Raw genomic sequence first — 21,018 nt, 5'->3', positions numbered from 1 at the left:
TTCCATTATAAGTGCCTCACTGCAGATTTTTGCTTTTTAAAAAAAAAAAAAAAAAAAAAAAAATTTATTAAAGAAAAGGAGGGATGAGTCAAAATTATTTTTGTAGTAATCAACATTATGTCACAAATGCTGTCGATTGATCTTAACTTGTATTGAACCCGGAATATTCCTTTAATCGCATATTTTTTAGGGGGGCTAGTTGTGATTAAAACATCATATACAAATGTCTTAAAATAAGGTCTAGCAACGCATATCGCTATACTATATCATGAACACATCTACGTTTTTTGGCTCGCCTTATCTTCGTTACCATGGCAACAGGAATTAGGCCCCCCCCCCCATTTTGTCATAGCAACAACATTTCAACATCTTATACAATCATGATGTCAGAGAGGCAAAACTGTTAAGTTTCACAAATAGTCGAGAAAGACACTATTACTTTCGAAAATGCTAATATATTATCAAACACTGGAAGCATTCATTAATGTCTTCAATCAGCAAGCACTGAATTTCTGCACGAAAGCTTGTGCGGGAGACAGGAACACGCAGAGCGCATGCGCGCTTCCGGTGATGACGCTACCTATACTCCATCAATGGGGCTCTCCAAGCTGTGAAACTACGAGCACTGCATTAGACATGTATTAATAATATCTTTCGGTATTTCGCAAAAAGGGTTTGCTGTTCACTGAAATTGCCTGACCGTTCTCAATAAGTCATCAAAATGGTAAGTTAATCTCTTATAGCGATAATAACCTGCACTTTACAAGCAGAGCTAGCTAGCTAACTGAATCAGTACAGTCAGCCACCTGGACACCACAAAACCTGTTTAAAGTTTCTCATCTAACACATCTCACCTGTCAGACCCCACGTACTCTGTTCAGTTTTGACGCTTCGTGTGGTTTACATTTCTAGAACAAACCGTTTTTTTCTATGTCACTTTCAAAAGCGTTTGTTCACAACCCTGTCAGTTTGACAGCTGGGATCGATGAATTAAATTGACTAAATTAATTAATCATTTCAGCGCTATTGGCAAATTGGTGGTCGTACTGAGCATTTCCAAAAGTTTTGACTTTCCGTTTCATTAGAGATCATTCTTTTTAAAGTTCTCTTTTAACTCTTTTGTTTAGACCCGGAAACGGTTGTCTGCTTGCTTCTGTGTGTCTCAGTAATGTGATGTCTCTGAGTTGATTACTTCTGAATTGTAATCTGGTACTGATTACAAATGATATGACTAAAATTGTAATCATTTAGGTAATCTCTTAGATGACTGTTTTAGGTCATCTGTTTTGATTACTTATGGATTACTTTTGGATTACCAAAATGCCACATGCATTTTAGTAGGATAGTTATGTACCATTTTGAAATAATGTTGCTTTAATTTAAGAAAACATAATGAACCAATTTAGAAGAAGATTAACATGCATGTCTTATGGGAGAGTTTCTAGAATTATGGACTGGTTAACTGGGGCTTGTTTAACAAATGTGGTCTTTAGTGGTCTACCGATAGGGTTTTTTTTATTGGCTGATGCCGATATCAAGAGAGCAGTGTGGCCGATAGGCAGATACAATGCCGATATATCACACAATTTAATATAGTAAATAACATAAACATAAAATTGCTTAAAAATGATTAAAATCTTTTTTTTTTTTTTTAGCACTATATTTACTCAATTTCGCACAACTTTAATTTAGTAAAAAAGTATCTCAGATAATAATGTATTTTAAATAGTAGAAATAAGTTTCTTCTGATTTCTGTTTAGTCATCAAATTTTAGTAATTTATTTGCACATGAAAAATTGATAATATATTAGGAAGAAGGAAATAACAGTACACACAGTAGTCCTGCAACCATGGATGGCATGACCACGTTAGCAATCGCATTTTCAAAAAATACTGAATAAAACCAATTGTACATACAGTACATTTACTTCTAGCACACGTGAAGTGCTTTTACTTGCAGCAGAGATGGGCCACTTCTATTAAAATGAATGGGAGAAATTAGAACACCCAACGGTCAACGGATGTAAATAGGAAGTCCCGCCTTACAGGTAAAAGAGCCAGTCACCTTTTAGATACAGACATCGCCTGTTAATCACCTTGAGAACGCGCATGTGCATTAGCTATAAAAGCTGGAAAAAATGAGTTTTTTTTAGCATAATCTGAGGTAAAGAAGCACCATTTATGATACCAGTGTTGTCAGATTGTACTGCTGATTTGAAATGTTCTTTGATCATAATCTTGACCAACCATTTGGGAGATTTCAGTTTTTGCCCATTCAAGTAGATAGGAGCTGCACTGGCATGACTGGAAATAGCCTCCCGAGAGCATTTCAAACATGGCCGACAGTGGACTGACTTACTAGAAAGACTTTGGTTGCACTCACATGCTCATGCGGATCCAGCACGAGCAGCAATCTCCTGACATTTTAAACGGCCTGGATCGCCTGCTTGGATTGTCATGGACTGACCATCATGATTTGTGAATCAGAGGAAATTTTGATCCTGATCCTGAAGTTTTGATTCTGGCTGACAGAATACACACTTCAGAGGAAGATATTAGATGAGTGTGCGACGGGAAGACGACGATGGATTTTCATGAGGTTCGTGAATTACATCTGCATATTTGCTGATGGTATATAATAGAAGTTTTATCGATAATTGCCTTTTATCATTAGAAAAGAAAGTTAAAAGTGAAAGGGAACTGCTGAGGAGAGGCTGATAGAATACATGCTTTAGAGGTAAATAAATGAGCACTCCAGAGGATGCTGGATCTGCTGAAATTGTTTGAGGTTGGTTTAATACATCTGTTTAAACAAGATATGTGCAAATTAGCAGATGTATGTATGATATTAGTTTTGTTGATATTTGCCTTTTTAGCATTAGACAAGACAGTCAAAAGTTACAGGGAACTGTTGAGGAGAGGGAGAATGAAACAGGCAAGCACTTTACCATTATGAGCTCAAACGCATCTGCCGTGGCTCTGATATGCGGACCGTTTAAATGAGACTGTGTTGTACACCGATCTATTATTGTAGTAACACAATGGCACGTAACAACAAAAAAAATCTTGACTGGTCATTTACATGTCTTAGTCGCTTCACATGCAAGCAGGCAATTTTCGGCGCCCTCAAGAAAAAAGTCGGCCAAACAGGAAAATGTATCGGTCGATGCGATAATTAAAAAAGTCAGAATATCGGCTGATTTATCGGCCACGACGATGTATCAGTCGACCACTAGTGGCCTCACTCCAGCAATTTTGGCTTTACAAACACCATCCATGTAAGGTAACAAAAAACTAACTATACCACACTAATGCAGTCGGTTGGGCATTTATGAGTGTATTAGATTGTAAGAACGAAATGATGTGTATTTGGGCATTTTGATTGACGAAACCTTTCCAAAGACATAGTGACACATGGTTATATGACACTCAGAGTGATAATTCAAATAAAAATGTGTTGGTCTGGAGTTGATTAGATATTAGGGATGGGCTTGAGTACCCTAGTACTTGGAAGTGACAGCAATGATCGACCATGAAAACGATGATTGAAAATGCTTGACGAGACTTTTCACTGAAATCGAAATTCAGTGACAACTACCTGACAACTCTACACTACGTATCAAAGAGGGGCCTTATTTTTAATTTTGAGACTGATTTGAGATTCATTTCAGCAGTACCTTGATTGTCCACAGAGATGTCTCATAGCATCCAAACTGATAAACGATGCTGCAATGCTAGTGTTTGTTCTACAGGTTTCCGATAATCAAAAGAAAGTTTAATTCACCGTGTTTTGAACATCTGTCTCTGCACATGTTTGCTAAACAGGTTTTATTGTCATATAATCTAGAAACTTTGACTCATTAATGTATATTATTTAATAAAAGTGAAGGTTCATCATTGACTGTAAATCTCCCTCTATGCCGACATGTCACACACCTGCATTTCAGCTAAATTAGAGCTGAATATTTCCGCATGAATTGTAAGTCCAACATAAAGTGGCGTTCCATTGCAGATTTCCCAGTATGGAGTTTAAAATTCCAAGTTAAATGGGAGGAAGCATGAATCATCACAGCAACAAACTCCAACAGAGTGCAGCGTGACTTTCTGTCCATTGCAGAGACGTCACTCTACATTCTGGAGAAGCGTGCACGCACGCACGCACACACACACACACACACACACACACACACACACACACGTCGAAATCTTTCTTTCAAACATCCAGATGGAGCACAGCTGAATGTAACAGAACGCAGGGTCTTCAAAACTATTTTCAACTTTACACTGCATTGTAAAAATGCGATTATGGCATCACGGAAACCACGGTTTGCAGATACACGGTTCAGAAACAGTGGTGGGCACTTACTAAGCTTATTACGGTAACCTGAAGGAAGAACAGAGATGCACATTCTGAGCATTGTTTCATTGAATTGACCAGCAAATCTTCACATAATGACAAAATATTATGCATGCATTATATTTTGATTATGCCCTCTTTTGTACTTATTGTAACAGACTACATTATAACAGCCTATGTTGATGAATAGATGTTGGAACAATGAGACACAATGCAGCAGCCAAAGATGTATGACACATATGCACATACTGTATTTGTACATGTCTATGTGCCCCACCCCCCCGTTTTCGAAACACTCTCCGTCCACACTGCCATTTTCAAGCATTTTCCAGAAGTTCCTCGTCCACACTGAAATGTATGAAAACTCTTAAATGTGCACTCAGTAACTTTTGTCTGTGTGTCATCTCAGGGCTCCAGACTACAAAAATGACTAAGCAGCCGTTGGCTCCTAAACTGAAACATTAAGGAGCCAAATGGCTGTTTTTAGTCACCAAATCACAGAATTGCTCGATTTAGATTGCTGTTCAGAAACAAGATATAAAGCAGAAGAAAAAGAAGACAGCTGATAACTAGTGCCCGACCGATATATCAGTCGGCCGATATTAGCCTTTCACTGATATATCGGTTTCGGCATATATTTTACCGATATGCGCCGATATGAAAACTTTTTTTCAGAACATATAATGCAGAAAACAATGCTTTAGAATTGGTGTCATTACATAGTTTCTCCAGCAGAGCGCGCTCAGACTCCATTGTTTATAGAGCTGAGCTGACGGTGGCTCTGCAGACAGGGCGGAGTTTAGCGGTGTCTCGGTAAATTGCTAACTAGTTTGTGAAATACATACTGGAATGTTAATAAACAATGACCCATCATTTTCCCTTTTCAGTATTACTAATATAATGTTAACCCTGTCCCTGACAACCATGTCACTCATGTCTGTTTGCTGTTAGCCAGCTATAGTTTGTCAGTGCAGTCAGTAATGTAGCAGATTGAAAGGTAAACATCAGAGCATCTTTTTGCAGTTCAGCAGACAACAGTGTGGTGGTAGATTTTGTCTGATGAGTGTTGATTTCACGCTACGCTGTTACCTAGTTGGTGAGACACAATGCTGGAAAGTCAGATAAACAACGTCTGTCTTTTGCTCTCCGTGACAACAAGCTTATAGCTAACTAGCTAATCACGTAGCTACTTTCATTGTTGTCAGCTGAGTGGAAGCTAATGTGTAAACATGTATTCACCAAACTGTTTTGTTCAGGATTCACAGTTTGGTACCACCTTCAACCGAACAATTCCAGTCGTTGCGTTGTAATATTTAAAAGTCTGGTTTTCCACCATTGAACGTTTCCCCTGAACTTGTATAGCAGAATAGGGTGTAACACCGCTGCCGCTGTTTATCTCTTGACTCGACAGTATTAATATAGTCAGCATTTGACTGATATTAAACAGTACTGATGTTTATTTAGCTATTTATTTTATTTGTATTTATTTATTTTAATGGTCAGCAATTGACTTACACTAAACATACAGTACTGATGTTTATTTAGCTATTGTATTTTTATTTATTCTTTATTTAAATGGTCAGCAACTGACTGATACTAAATATACAGTACTGATGTTTATTAAGCTATTTATTGTATTTTTATTTATTCTTTATTTTCTCAGTGTTCATTTCTAGAATTTGTTCACAATGTATAATAATAATAATGTCAAATATTCTTTGATAAAAATATTTGTTTAAGAAAGCAGCATTCTGAGTACCTTTGCATAGTCATATCAGTGCAAAATCAGTGCACAATCCACATAGAAAAGGTCTGTTTTCATTCTAGCTCAAATTAACTATATCGGCCACCATATCGGTAATCTGTGAATTTTCCCTCTCTAAAATCGCTATTGGTATCGGTCTAAAAAAATCCCATATCGGTCGGGATCTACTGATAACCCATTAATCGGAGGTTTAATAAACAGTCAGTATAAAGTATATAGTTGAGAAGATAAGTTTGCATTCCCTTTTGTCTCAAATGTTCACATCCCTTTCATAATTTATACAAATATAAGAGATAAAAGATTTGTTTATTTAATACTGCTCTTCACAGTCTACATTAGTTAATTACATATAGTATGCATATAGTAGTTTGTTGTCTTCTTGAGCATCAATAAATGTTTGCACCTTGTGTTATAGTTGTGAACAAAGTGTCAAAAGCTCGATCTCATATATATATTATATATATACACACACACACACATGCAAACACACTACCGGTCAAATGTTTTGAAACACTTGACTGAAGTGTTTCTCATGATCTTAAAAATCTTTTGATCTGAAGGCGTATGCATAAATGTTTGAAATTAGTTTTGTAGACAAAAATATAATTGTGCCACCATATTAATTTATTTCATTATAAAACTAAAATGTAATTTAAAAAAAGTTTTTGAAATTGATGACTTGGATCAAATAAAAAAGAAAAGCAGCCAATAAGTGCCCAACATAGATGGGAACTCCTTCAATACTGTTTAAAAAGCATCCCAGGGTGATACCTCAAGAAGTTGGTTGAGAAAATGTCAAGAGTACATGTCTGCAAATTCTAGGCGAAGGGTGACTGCTTTGAAGATGCTAAAATATAACACAGTTTTGATTTATTTTGGATTTTTAGGCACAAAATAATTCCCATTGTTCCATTTATGTTATTCCATAGTTGTGCTGACTTTACTATTATTCTAAAATGTAAAAAAAAAAAAAAAAAAAAAAAATTATAATAAAGAATAAGTGTTTCAAAACTTTTGACCGGTAGAGAGTGTGTGTGTGTGTGTGTGTGTGTGTGTGTATATATCTATCTATCTATCTATCTATCTATCTATCTATCTATCTATCTATATATATATATATATATATATATATATATATATATATATATAAAATATAATATATACATATACTGGTGGCCAAAAGTTTGGAATAATGTACAGATTTTGCTCTTATGGAAAGAAATTGGTACTTTTATTCACCAAAGTGGCATTCAACTGATCACAATGTATAGTCAGGACATTAATAATGTGAAAAATTACTATTACAACTTGTAAAAAATGTTCAGAACTTATTAAACTACTTCAAAGAGTTCTCATCAAAAAATCCTCCACATGCAGCAATGACAGCTTTGCAGATCCTTGGCATTCTAGCTGTCAGTTTGTCCAGATACTCAGGTGACATTTCACCCCACGCTTCCTATAGCACTTGCCATAAATGAGGCTGTTTTTTTCCGGCACTTCTCATGCACCTTACAGTCTAGCTAATCCCACAAAATCTCAATGGGGTTAAGATCCATAACACTCTTTTCCAATTATCTGTGGTCCAATATCTGTTTCTTTGCCCACTCTAACCTTTTCTTTTTCTTTTTCTGTTTCAAAAGTGGCTTTTTCTTTGCAATTCTTCCCATAAGTCCTGCACCCCTGAGTCTTCTCTTTACTGTTGTACATGTAACTGGTGTTTAGCGGGTAGAATTCAATGAAGCTGTCAGCTGAGGACATGAGAGGCATCTATTTCTCAAACCAGAGAGTCTGATGTATCCTCTTGTTTAGTTGTACATCTGGCCTTCCACATCTCTTTTTGTCTTTGTTAGAGCCAGTTGTCCTTTGTCTTTGAAGACTTTAGTGTACACCTTTGTATGAAATCTTCAGTTTTTTGGCAATTTCAAGCATTGTATAAGCCTTCATTCCTCAAAACAATGATTGACTGACGAGTTTCTAGAGAAAGCGGTTTCTTTTTTGCCATTTTTGTCCTAATATTGACCTTAAGACATGCCTGATTGATATAATGGCAAGTGATTTTCTAGTACCAAATTAGCAGTTTAGCATGATTATTCAAGGATAAGGTGTAGGAGTGATGGCTGCTGGAAATGGGGCCTGTCTAGATTTGATCAAAAATGCCTTTTTTTTTCAAATAGTGACGGTGCCGTTTTTTACATCAGTAATGTCCAGACTATACTTTGTGATCAGTTGAATGCCACTTTGGTGAATTAAAGCAATTTCCTTCCCAAACAGCAAAATCTGTACATTATTCCAAACTTTTGGCCGCCAGTGTATATATGTGTGTGTGTGTGTGTGTGTATGTGTGTATGTATACAGTTGTGCTCAAAAGTTTGCATATCCTGGCAGAAATTGTGAAATTTTGGCATTGATTTTGAAAATATGACTGATCATGCAAAAAAACTGTCTTTTATTTAAGGATAGTGATCATATGAAGCCATTTATTATCACATAGTTGTTTGGCTCCTTTTTAAATCATAATGATAACAGAAATCACCCAAATGGCCTTGATCAAAAGTTTACACACCCTTGAATGTTTGGCCTTGTTACAGACACACAAGGTGACACACAGATTTAAATGGCAATTAAAGGTTAATTTCCCACACCTGTGGCTTTTTAAATTGCAATTAGTGCCTGTGTCTAAATAGTCAATGAGTTTGTTAGCTCTCACGTGGATGCATTGAGCAGGCTAGATACTGAGCCATGGGGAGCAGAAAAGAACTGTCAAAAGACCTGCATAACAAGGTAATGGAACTTTGTAAAGATGGAAAAGGATATAAAAAGATATCCAAAGCCTTGAAAATGCCAGTCAGTACTGTGCAATCACTTATTAAGAAATGGAAAATTCGGGGATCTCTTGATTCCAAGCCAAGGTCAGGTAGACCAAGAAAGATTTCAGCCACAACTGCCAGAAGAATTGTTCAGGATACAAAGAAAACCCACAGGTAACCTCAGGAGAAATACGGGCTGCTCTGGAAAAAGACAGCGTGGTTGTTTCAAGGAGCACAATACGACGATACTTGAACAAAAATGAGCTGCATGGTCAAGTTGCCAGAAAGAAGCTTTTACTGCGCCAATGCCAAAAAGTTACAATATGCCCGACAACACCTTGACACGCCTCACAGCTTCTGGCACAGTGTAATTTGGAGTGATGAGACCAAAACAGAGCTTTATGGTCACAACCATAAGCACTATGTTTGGAGAGGGGTCAACAAGGCCTATAGTGAAAAGAATACCATCCCCACTGTGAAGCAAGGTGGTGGCTCACTGATGTTTTGGGGGTGTGTGAGCTCTAAAGGTACGGGAATCTTGTGAAAATTGATGGCAAGGTGAATGCAGCATGTTATCCGAAAAAACTGGCAGACAATTTGCATTCTTCTGCACGAAAGCTGCGCATGGGACGCTCTTGGACTTTCCAGCATGATAATGACCCTAAGCACAAGGCCAAGTTGACCCTCCAGTGGTTACAGCAGAAAAAGGTGAAGGTTCTGGAGTGGCCATCACAGTCTGTTGACCTTAGTATCATCGAGCCACTCTGGGGAGATCTCAAACATGCGGTTCATGCAAGACGACCAAAGACTTTGCATGACCTGGAGGCATTTTGCCAAGACAAATGGGCAGCTATACCACCTGCAAGAACTTGGGGCCTCATAGACAACTATTACAAAAGACTGCACGCTGTCATTGATGCTGAAGGGGGCAATACACAGTATTAGGAACTAAGGGTATGCAGACTTTTGAACAGGGGTCATTTCATTTTTTTTCTTTGTTGCCATGTTTTGTTTTATGATTGTGCCATTCTGTTATAACCTACAGTTGAATATGAATCCCATAAGAAATAAAAGAAATGTGTTTTGCCTGCTCATTCATGTTTTCTTTAAAAAAATGGTACATATATTACCAATTCTCCAAGGGATGCAAACTTTTGTGCACAACATATATATATATATATATATATATATATATATATATATATATATATATATATATATATATATATATATATAAAATTGTTTTACTGTTACCGGATGGCCCAGACAGAGACTACAAGATTGCAAATTGAATGAAATCCCAGATGCAGTTTATTGTGCTACTCCAGTCCCAATCAATAAATACCAGGAGAAAAAAAGTGGTACACAATACAGGACTTTTAATTATAAAGAAGCCCGAAATAAACATGGGACTCTTATTTTGAAATCTCTGCACTCCCAATTGTGAGCTCACTGATGGCTGATTTGCTGAGAAAGTGAATCTGATTCAAACTGCTAACCTGAGCTCCTGAATTCAAACCCTCATTTCTTATCGGGTGATTCATGAAAAAGATCCAGTTCAAGAGAGTCATTTGGTCACGACTCTCGTGCTGGGTTTGTTGTTGTTGCGTGCTGTGCAGTGAGCTCGTCACCACAACAGAACGGGTGAAAAGCGGCGTGAGACACACTGGTGCGCACTCTATAGATGTATTCAATAACTCACAAGATGATATCTGATGAAACCGCATATGAACGCACACAACCCGACTGTTGCCAATGCCAATGGCGACTAGATTTTAAATTATAGTCGCAATCAATTATTTTTGGTCGCGTTTGCGACCATTTTAGTCTCAGTCTGGAGCCCGCATCTTGGACTTTCATTGACACCTAGTGGCTTGGATTCAACATAATTTAAAATCAATAGTTTTCTGTTTCAGATGCCATTGTAAAAATTTAGTATTCACAGTCAGCCATGATTACTTTAATCTATGAGTGAAAGTGTCAAATAACAGGATGGTTACTGAGACTAAGCAAAGTATTTCTAGCAAGTCAGTCCACTGTCGGCCACCTTTGGAATGTTCTTGGGAGGCTATTTCCAGTCATGCCAATGCAGCTCCTATCTACTTGAATGGAGAGACCAAAAACTCAAAAACATTTGGTCAATATAACGATCAAAGAACATCAGCAGTAAAAAAACACAATTTTCCCAGCTTGTATAGCTAATGCGCATGCGCATTCTAAAGTTGATTGACAGGTGATGTCTGTATCTAAAAAGTGATTGGCTCTTTTATCTGTAAGACGAGACCTCCTTTCTACATCAGTTGACTGTTGGGCGCTTAGAGCTGCTTGGTTGAACGTTCCAATTTCTCCCATTCATTTTAATCGAAGTGGCCCATCTCTGCTAAATAATCTCTGGATTAAGCGAGTAGTATTCGGCTGGTCATGTGATTGTAACATGTCCCCATGTGCGGACCCTCTCCATGTAGAATAAAACAGCTTTTATAAGATTTACTGATATGACTGGAGTCTTCATTTTAATGTCATGATTTCCTACACATATTGCAAAATTACAATTTATGTCTTTAGGAGTTAAATTTACTGAGTGCACCATTAAATCCCTCACTGCGCATGCAAAAAGTTGCCATTCCATGTACAGTCTAAAATTTGTTTGTCCTCGTGTTCATCACCGGACAGCAATTCCAAGTAAACTTACCATCACTTTTGAAGGAACACAATGTGAAGGTTGTACAAAGTAACTTTTAACAACGCTATCAAAGTGAAAAGCAGGCACAACGACGCAGCTACAACATGGACCGCCATCATGATTGTTTTTGGTTAAATGGAACACATGACTGCATCACATGACAACAAATATGTCATAGTTTTAAGATATCTCCGTTTCCCGTCCACACTACAACGCGAGGATGCCGTTTTCCATTTGCGAGAGCGTTATCGAAAAGCTCAGTTTTCGCTTTAAAAAATGCCAGTGTGGACAGAAGGCCAAAACGTAGAGAAAAAGATACATTTTCAAACAAAAACGTATTAGTGTTGATGTGGCCTTACAATTATAACTACGAGTTGTATTAAAAATTATTAAAATTATAAAAAATAAAAAAAAATAATAATAATTATATTAAGGGGGTTGTTGCAGCTGGCCACAGATGAGTGAATCTTCTGTGAGTCACAAGTTTGCCTTCAAGTATTTGTCTTTGTGGTTTTTAGCATCACAACAGTCCTTTTCAAAAATATTGCGTTATAGATTTATTTCATAACACATTTCCTTTGTCTAATCAGTTAAGTATATGCAAGGAAGTGCTGCTTTTCAAGATAACTTCCAACACAACACACAGTATGAGCATAGCTGAGGGAGGCTAAATATATCTTTTGTAGACTGTCCAAACTTGTTTGTTTGAAATCTGAAGTCTGCCCTTATTAACAAACTGACAGAGCGAACAACTTAGGCAAACATATTTTCACTTTGATCAGATCTGCAAACTGATGTTCCACACAGTGTCTTGGTGTCAAAGATCTTTTCTTTTCCTTTCCCCTTCTTTTTGTGGTGCTAGAAAAACAGCAGAAAACATTCATATCTGTAAGTAAATATGGGTAGTTTAGCTATAGATGGTAATCATATTGTCTGTTCCATAGCTTTTTTCTGTGATTTGTTAACAGTAGACTTTACTTAAAATGTGCATTTAATGTTTAAAATTTGTGTGTTCAGACAACTAACCAGTGTTTTAAGGAGTGGTATTGATTAAGTTGTTTGTGAAATTTGTCTTCATGTCTGTGAAGGCTAAATTGCCACTTGATTTGGCTGCTAAATATGGACTTAGTCAAGAACAGGAGAAGATAGTCTCTTCTTCCCTTAGGAGGGAGCTATTCTGGTCTGTGGCCTCAATTACATTTTTTCCTACATTTCTTGTCACACCAGATCTTTTTTTATCCCTATCTTTCTTTTTTTGGATACTTTTTAGAATGGTTTTGGACATCAAAGCTTTTCACTGCCATTTTAGACTATTTTGAGGGCTGATCTAAGCTGACACCTTTTCTAGCATGAAAGAAAAGTCCTCAATTTAGCAGGCTGGTGAAAATGCTCCACAATTAATTTGTGTTTTAGAGTAGTCTGAATATTCTGTGTGTAAAGATCTTGTGTTATTCATCCATAGAGTGTCATAGCATATAGTGTAGGCTTGCCCGAGTAATGGTATAGCTTACTAATTATATGATCTGCAAACCTAATAGTTACTGATAGCCTTTTGAGGGGACTGAGCTGAATGCACGGTGTTGGATATGTGGGCCATATCTATTGAGAGCAGATGCAGTACTCTCCAGCTCTCCTCTGAAATATTTAACAGCTTGGAAATGTATAGGCCAGCTCACTTTCTAATTTTATAATGATGGATGATACTGAAGTTCTCTAAGGAACAGCGCGTACCAAATGTTAAACAGTCATCCTTTTTTCCATTTTGCCTTCATCCAGTCAGATAAGTCTGATGCTGGTAATAATTAGCAAACTAGAACTATTGAGTCATCCTATGTACATGTGTATTTGACATAGCATGCCCTTTTTTTTCAACATCAAGATTTTAGATTACATTTTGTACAAACATATATACTGTAACTGCTCAGCATTTATTTTAAGTTTTCACTCATTTTAATCACCTTTCACCTTTTTCAGTTCACTTAAATAGTTATGCGGTGTAACAAACGACTTTTTTAAAGTACAAATTTTCCATGTAGTCTCCCAGTTAAGTCATAAAAACTGTGGTTTTATTAATTATACAAGAATTAACCATATGTGGTTTAGGTAAACGTATAGTATGCCACACCGCAGGACACTGTCCTGCTGCTGCTGTCAACTACCCTCATCCAGTTTTTTAATCGTACTTTAATAAATTTCCAGAGACTGGTTATTTTGTGGGCTGTCATTTACAATACAATACAACTTTGTCAACTGTAGTTGAAATTGTCTTTGACCACACCTGTTACAACAGTAAAAACACAAAATAAAACATAATCAGTGAAATACAGGACAATTAACAGATACATAATATGAATAAATGTGTTGCTCATTAAAGGTAAGTGTGCCATTTATATCACCCCCCTTGCCTCAATCACCTCTGTTTCCCCCCCTCTTCCAGTTGTGCAATCACTGATCATTATTTTGATATTTTAGCTAGTAAACTTTCTCTGCCATATTGTAGTCTCAGTGACTGGAGATTGTCACTTTTTCATTATCTGATCCTCTTCTCTCTTTAGATGCGCTTTATGCTTCTGTTCAGCCGGCAGGGGAAGCTGCGGCTCCAGAAATGGTACACTGCTACAGCTGAGCGTGACAAGAAGAAGATGGTTAGAGAGCTCATGCAGGTGGTGCTGGCCAGAAAACCCAAAATGTGCAGCTTCTTGGAGTGGAGGGATCTTAAGATAGTCTACAAGAGGTAGCAAACCACATGAATGTGATGCATTTGTGAAACGGAAATGTCGGTTGCATATATTCTCTATCTCACATGCAGAAAAAATGTTGCCTACATGAATGTAAAGAAAATGTAGACCTTGTTCATACACTCACTGAGTACTTTATTAGGAACACTATGGCCCTAATCAAGTGCCCGATGAGGTCCTCTGTTGTTGTAGCCCATCTGCCTTAAGGGTCGATGTGTTGTGCATTCTGCGATGCTATTCTGATCAAAACAATTTTACAGAGTGGTTATCTGAGTTTCTGTAGTATTTCTGTCAGCTCGAACCAGTCTGGCCATTCTCCTTTGACCTTTCATCAACAAGGCTTTTCCGTCCGCAGAACTTCCGCTCACTGAATGTTTTTTGTTTTTGGCAACATTCTGAGTAAACCCTAGAGACTGTTGTGTGTGAAAATTCCAGGAGATCAGCAGTTGCAGAAATACTCAAACCAACAATCATGCCATGGTCCAAATCACTGAGATCTCATTTTCCCCCATTTTGATGGTTGATGTGAACATTAACTGAAGCTCCTGACCCTTATCTGAATGATTTTATACATTACACTGCTGCCACACGATTGGCTGATTAGATAATCGCATGAATAAGTAGGTGTACAGGTGTACCTAATAAAGTGCTCAGTGAGTGTACATTCAGAATGTGAAATATGGACACAGGAACAATGTGCACCTTTTTGTTTTTACTCTAACTGTCTATTGATGGGTACATTAAATTGTGAATGATGACTCATTTAATGAGTCAAGATTGCAGAGTTGAATCATTTGAGACATCAAAAAACATCTTGCAACTAGTCACAAATCCACATACCAGCCTTGACACAGTGTTTCATTGGTAATGTCTTGTGAACTCTCCCAGTTCCCCTTCCCAATGTGTAATATGACCTTTTTGTAAGTTTTTAGTACTCCCACTGCACAGAGGATGCACAATGAAAAGACATGAGGGTTAAAGGTGGGGTATGAAGGGATTGTTTTTGGCCACAAGGGGTCACTAAAGTAAAGCTACTTGCTTTTCATTGTGTGTGATCCGTGGTTTTGTTTGTCCACCTCAATATGATCCAGTGCAGTACATCATCTGACATGTGCTTGATTTGCCAACACCTTCTCTGTGTGATTGCTTTCAGTTATCAGTTTTGTTGTTCCCTGTTAGTATGTTTGCTTTGTATATACTGTATGTTTATGTTGTATATGTATGCATGAGTTGTCTCGATTGTGGTATTAAAGAAAGCCAATTTTTTTTGGTGTGCATGCAGGTATGCCAGCCTATATTTCTGTTGTGCAGTGGAGGAGCAGGACAATGAGCTGATTACCCTGGAGGTCATCCATCGCTTTGTGGAGCTGCTGGATAAGTACTTCGGCAGTGTGAGTCATTCCTCTCCACCACCCCTCTTTCATCTGTAGGGTTGGGAATCGTAAGGAATTTTACGATTCCGGTTCTTTAATGGTTCCAGTAATTCTATTAGTACTTTTCTTTTTAAGTAATTATTTGGTAATGAGAATGCAACTCTTATTGCATTTACTACCCTCTGCTGTCTGTTACCAAATAATGAGATCATTTCAGATTAGATTCAGACTATACCAGAAGCACCATATGTTTTGAATAACTCTTTAGGCAATCAAACTATACCGGAAGCATGTATGTTTCACGCTGTAGATTCAAAAGAGCCACTGTTGTGATGAATTGTGTCCGCCCGTAAAATAGAGTCTGCATCTGACATCATAGCGATTCCATTAGCTCATAGGACTTTTAATGAATACTATATTCACTGCCTGAGTAAAAATCTTACAAAATCCTTTTATGCTGTAAATATGACATTTAATGACTTTGAAATAATTTGTTAAACAATAGTATATTACCATAGCTGTAGTTCGTGAAATTAAACATTTCTTGTTTGTGTTTTTCAGTTAGCTTACATTGGGCAAGCAATCTGCTACAGAATTACTGAACAAAATATTTTACATATTTACACACCTAACAATCGTATATGACCACCAGCAATTATGATGGAAAAACTATTGTGTCCTGAACATTTACCCCCTGGAGACACTATTTCACAGGTGGACACAACTGAAAGCAGTAGAGGGCTGTGCTGCTGGAAACACTGTCAGAGTATTACAGGGCGGTGTTCCAGCCGTATCAGCGGAAAATGCATGCTGAACTGTAACGGAACCGAAAGTCACGAAGATCATACAATTCCGATATTTTTTTAAAGAATGGAACCGGTTCTCTGTTCCCATCCCTATTCATCTGCCATCTCTCTTTCTACTATTCTCTCTCTTGATTTCATAAATCTCACCACAGCAACACAAAACCTGTGAAATTCTCTGTACTTCCCATCTGACATTTGTTTGGACATGACACAGAATTCAAATGAACATAGGCGTTTACCAGCTGTCTTATTCAGATTTCCACGATTTTGGGGTTTTAATTGGGTCATTAAAATTAGGTTAATACATTTACAAGACTCATTTGTAATAGAATCTTGACCAAATTCTAAAAATATAGGAATATTCCCATGCATGTATTAAACAAGGCCCTTGTTTCTCATGTCTCCACTGTTTGTGTAGGTTTGCGAACTTGACATCATTTTTAACTTTGAGAAAGCTTACTTTATCCTGGACGAGTTTCTAATGGGGGGAGAAATTCAGGACACATCCAAGAAGAGTGTGCTCAAGGCCATCGAACAGGCCGACCTTCTACAAGAGGTTTATGTTTGTCTTATTTGTTTTATTTATTCTTATTTTATAGAATAGTCCAAATATGTTATTGAGATTATATTTTTGTGGCTTGTTTTCCCTTTATTTACTCTGAACTCTGAGCATGACCCATTGTAAGCTGCCTAGTAATCACTGCATTGTGTAATGTACACTGTGAGGTTCCCTTATTGCTACAAGTGACTGAAAACCCTTCTCGCCTTTTCTCTGGACAGGAGGATGAGTCACCCAGGAGTGTCCTAGAGGAGATGGGGCTGGCCTAGTACTAGTTTCCAGTGCAGTCAAGACAGATGAATTTCGGTACTACCAAGACAAATGGGCTTATGTAAAAGGGAGTTGGGAAAATGAGTCCAAAAGGGCTGGCAGAGGAGATGAAAATAAGGGGAAAAAGGGGTAGGTGGGGTTAATTTCGGTACTACTGAGACCAGCATGTGATTGTATTTCTATCCCAACCTGTTCTTTTCTTAAGAGACACTGAAGCATCACAGATAGACACTTGAATTTAGCAAACAGAGATATATTTGGAAAAAGAAGTTTTGATTGTACATTGAGCTTTGCCATTTTAACAACAGGTTAAAGAATCTCAACTTTTAGTTTAAGAAAAATAAATTTGTTGCATTGATCAAGTCGCCTGCTTTTTAAAAGTACCAGTAGTAGCTGAAACCGCAATTTAAATATTCCAAAATGCCATTGCTAAACATACTTTACTATAGCTGCTCAGGAAACAATGACATTGACCATCCAGCCATGTTTTTTGTGTGAGATGCAAATATTTTTACTTGTACCACTTTAAATAACTGCTATTTCAGCATATGGACCACATGTAAATCCTTGATAGTTTGTCTCCTGTAATGTTGTGGTGACTGAACCAGTGCGATCATCTCGATTGCACAATCAGCCACTGAGTTTTTCTAATGGGTCAGTTTTAAGAATGTAAATAATATATTCACCAAACGGAAGGAATCTTAAAATATACATTTTAAATGGCTAGAATACTGAATAAAATGTTTACTACGAGAACAGGACACAGAATCTAAACCACAAAATGGCCCCCAAGCTCTTTCCTGTTTATCTTGGTCTACACTCTGCTGTACAAAAATGGGTTTCTGACAGTAATGAATAAGGGAATTATTGTAGCTTGTTTCAGGTAACAAAAGAGGACTTTGATATTGGGTGTGATTTATTTACATAGCTTTTTAAACAGGTGTGAAACACTTTTTAACAAGTGAATAATCCAGCATGAGGGCATGTATTACCTGTGTAAAATCAGTCAGGTAACTAAGAAGTGTATGAATGCAATTTTGTAATTATATAAAACAATTTTATCATAAACTTCAGAGTATACAGAGTTTTTCTTGTTTTCATGTTTTTTTCCTGTTTATTTTCATTTGAGGATTTGTATGAGTGTAAGGGGGAAGTCACCCACTGGTCCAAGGACGGTATCCAATGGCGTGGCTGAAGGTCTCCTGCGTGTTCTGTCTTAAAGTATTTAAATGTCGCGTACGTTATTTTATTTGAGTTCCATGTTTTATTAATTGTATTAATTATTTTCTTTTTCATCTGACTCCAATTATGAAAAACCTCGTTGATGTATCTATGCTCTGAATTAGTAATTCTCTCTTCTAGACTGCATTTGTTATTTCAATGTTATTTGGGTCCAGTGCCGGCCGGACACAGGTCCTTTAACTACAAATTCATCAGTTTCAGATATTAGTAAGTTTTAGACTAAGTCCTTATAGGTTCTCAGCTTTATCCGTTTAGCCTTATTTGGCTAAGTTTATATAGATTCTCGACTCACCGTTTAGCCCCAGTCAATTAAGTTCCATTTTACAGATTCTCGGTCCTACTCTTAGTATTCCCGTTTAATTCTACTTGGCTAAATTCTATTATAGATTCTCGGTTTACCGTTTAGCCTTTTACATACTTAACTAATGGGTTACTGCTGAAGTAGCTTAATTAAGCTAACTCTGACCATAGATTTGTAGTTAATAAGAAATATACTAGAAAACAGTCCTTCAGAATGAATCATTATAACAATTTATTTACCAGGTAATAGTAATACATTCAAACAATCCAATTAAAAAAAAAAAACTCAAAGCTATCAGTGTACCAAGCATAATAATTAAAAGTTGCATTCCATTCAAACATTTACCAAACATAAGAAACATAAGAAATACAAATTGCAATTACCTGGTAGAGAAAAAAAACTACACACAATGTTTACTGTGTGGATCTTCTGGCTACAGAGAGACTTTAATAAATATAAACTACATGCAGCAGTACAGCATGGGGCTTACGGATTCCCCGAGCCACTGTGCCATCCTTCCTTAAGTACCAAACAATTCTATTGTTGTTTCAGATGTGTGTGTTTGATGTTATTTAGGATTTGGTTTACAGTTTAGGGAGTTGTAAGTCGACCTTTGATTGAGTTGGTTGTTTGAAGTTTACAAAGAATGCATCTAATCTGCATACAGCATCTGGTCTCAGTGTGAGACTTGGGAGGGGCATGCCCCGGATAGAATACAGTATTTTACTAAGTTCTTAAATCTTACTTGCAATTTGACTTTGCTGAAAGGGAATGAGTCGTTTTCAGTTGCACTGAGACCTCTTGAATGATACCAAACATGTATGATCAGAAAACCTTTTATATTACAGCATAGGATAAGTCATAACTTAGTTTTTAGTGTCCTTAAAGTGACCTGAGGTGAGAGAGAGAGAGCAGATGTGAGTGTGATTTGCGTTTTATGGTCCCCAATCAGTGGGGTGTGTTTTCTCAGGTGGAGATGCTCCTCTGTGTGAGAGTTATGACGTTGGTTCTCGCAAAGTTCTTTGACTTTCTCGGAAGTGATGCAGACAATTTGTGACAGTCTTACATGTGTAAATTTAAATGTAAATTAGAGTGTGCAGAGCATTTTTTCCCCAATCTATTTCTGGATCATAATTTATTTTTTTCTAGTAAGACCTTTGATATTAGGGCAAAAATCGTATTCTTGATATTTTTTGTATTGTTTACCTGTAAAAATATCTAAATCCTTAAAACAAGATCAATTTGATTTCTCTTATTTTAGAAACACTGCATAAGATTTAGGTTTTTCAGAGAATGTATTTAAGATGTGTATTTTGTCTTAATGTACTGGCAGTTTTTATAGTCAAAACAAGTGGAAAAAAAAAAAAAAAAAAATCTACCAGCGCTGAAGTGGTAATCCAAAGTATTTAGAATGTGTTACTGACTTTGAGTAGTCTAACGGAATACATTACAAATTACATTTTACAGCATGAATTCTGTAATCTGTAGTGGAATACATTTCAAAAGTAACCCTCTCAACCCTGATAACGTTGCTCTGAGCCACATATCCAGAGTCAGCTTTTCTCAGCCCATTCTCCCAGTTACAGAGAGCTGTAACACGGAGCAGTTTGGCTGCACAAGTCAGCGAATTGAGCAAGTATTTCACCCCGTGTATCATGTCGTGGCCAGTGGAAGACTAGTTTTATAATCCCTCTGCCTAAACACGTTTACGGATTTAATGCGGTGTGTATTAACACATGAATCGACTGCGTTTCACTCAACCGAATGTTGACCTCATATTATGCTAAAACATGAAATGCGCATTAGCAAGTTGATTGACAGGCAATGTCTGTATCTAAAAGATGATTGGTTCTTTTACCTGCAAGGTGGGACTTCCTACATCCATTGACTGTTGGGTGCTAGAGCTTCTTGGTTGGGTCTTCCAATTTCTCCCATTAAATTTAAATAGAAGTGACTTGTCTCTTTCTGCTAAATAGTCTCTGGCCTCACACTCTATAGAACTACAATGCCCATCATGCACTATGTCTCCTTCCCAAAGTTTGCACACTTTTACTCATTTCTTGTAATACAGGGCAAGTAGAGGTAGTAAAAGACAAAAGCAACGTTACTTTATTTAA

General features: G+C 37.1%; 1 protein-coding gene across 1 annotated transcript; it reads left to right on the top strand.

Annotated features, from left to right (window-relative positions):
• The first annotated feature begins 567 nt into the window (after window positions 1-567).
• Window positions 568-17,741, top strand: LOC127412191 (AP-1 complex subunit sigma-1A). The gene is made up of 5 exons (XM_051648356.1): window positions 568-724; window positions 14,168-14,346; window positions 15,633-15,741; window positions 16,948-17,085; window positions 17,310-17,741. The coding sequence occupies exons 1-5, from the start codon at window positions 722-724 to the stop codon at window positions 17,355-17,357; spliced, it is 477 nt and encodes a 158-aa protein (XP_051504316.1). The 5' UTR covers window positions 568-721; the 3' UTR covers window positions 17,358-17,741.
• The last annotated feature ends 3,277 nt before the right edge of the window (window positions 17,742-21,018 follow it).

This window comes from Myxocyprinus asiaticus, chromosome 2 (assembly GCF_019703515.2).
Source record: "Myxocyprinus asiaticus isolate MX2 ecotype Aquarium Trade chromosome 2, UBuf_Myxa_2, whole genome shotgun sequence".
NCBI lineage: Eukaryota > Metazoa > Chordata > Actinopteri > Cypriniformes > Catostomidae > Myxocyprinus > Myxocyprinus asiaticus.
This window is presented reverse-complemented; position numbering and strand designations above follow the sequence as displayed.

What these genes read in the sequence shown, in the direction of transcription:
- LOC127412191 (XM_051648356.1), top strand. An exon ending in CTTAAGATAGTCTACAAGAG is followed by an intron (nt 14,347 to 15,632) that starts GTAGCAAACCAC and finishes GTGTGCATGCAG; the next exon opens with GTATGCCAGCCTATATTTCT. An exon ending in AGGCCGACCTTCTACAAGAG is followed by an intron (nt 17,086 to 17,309) that starts GTTTATGTTTGT and finishes TTCTCTGGACAG; the next exon opens with GAGGATGAGTCACCCAGGAG.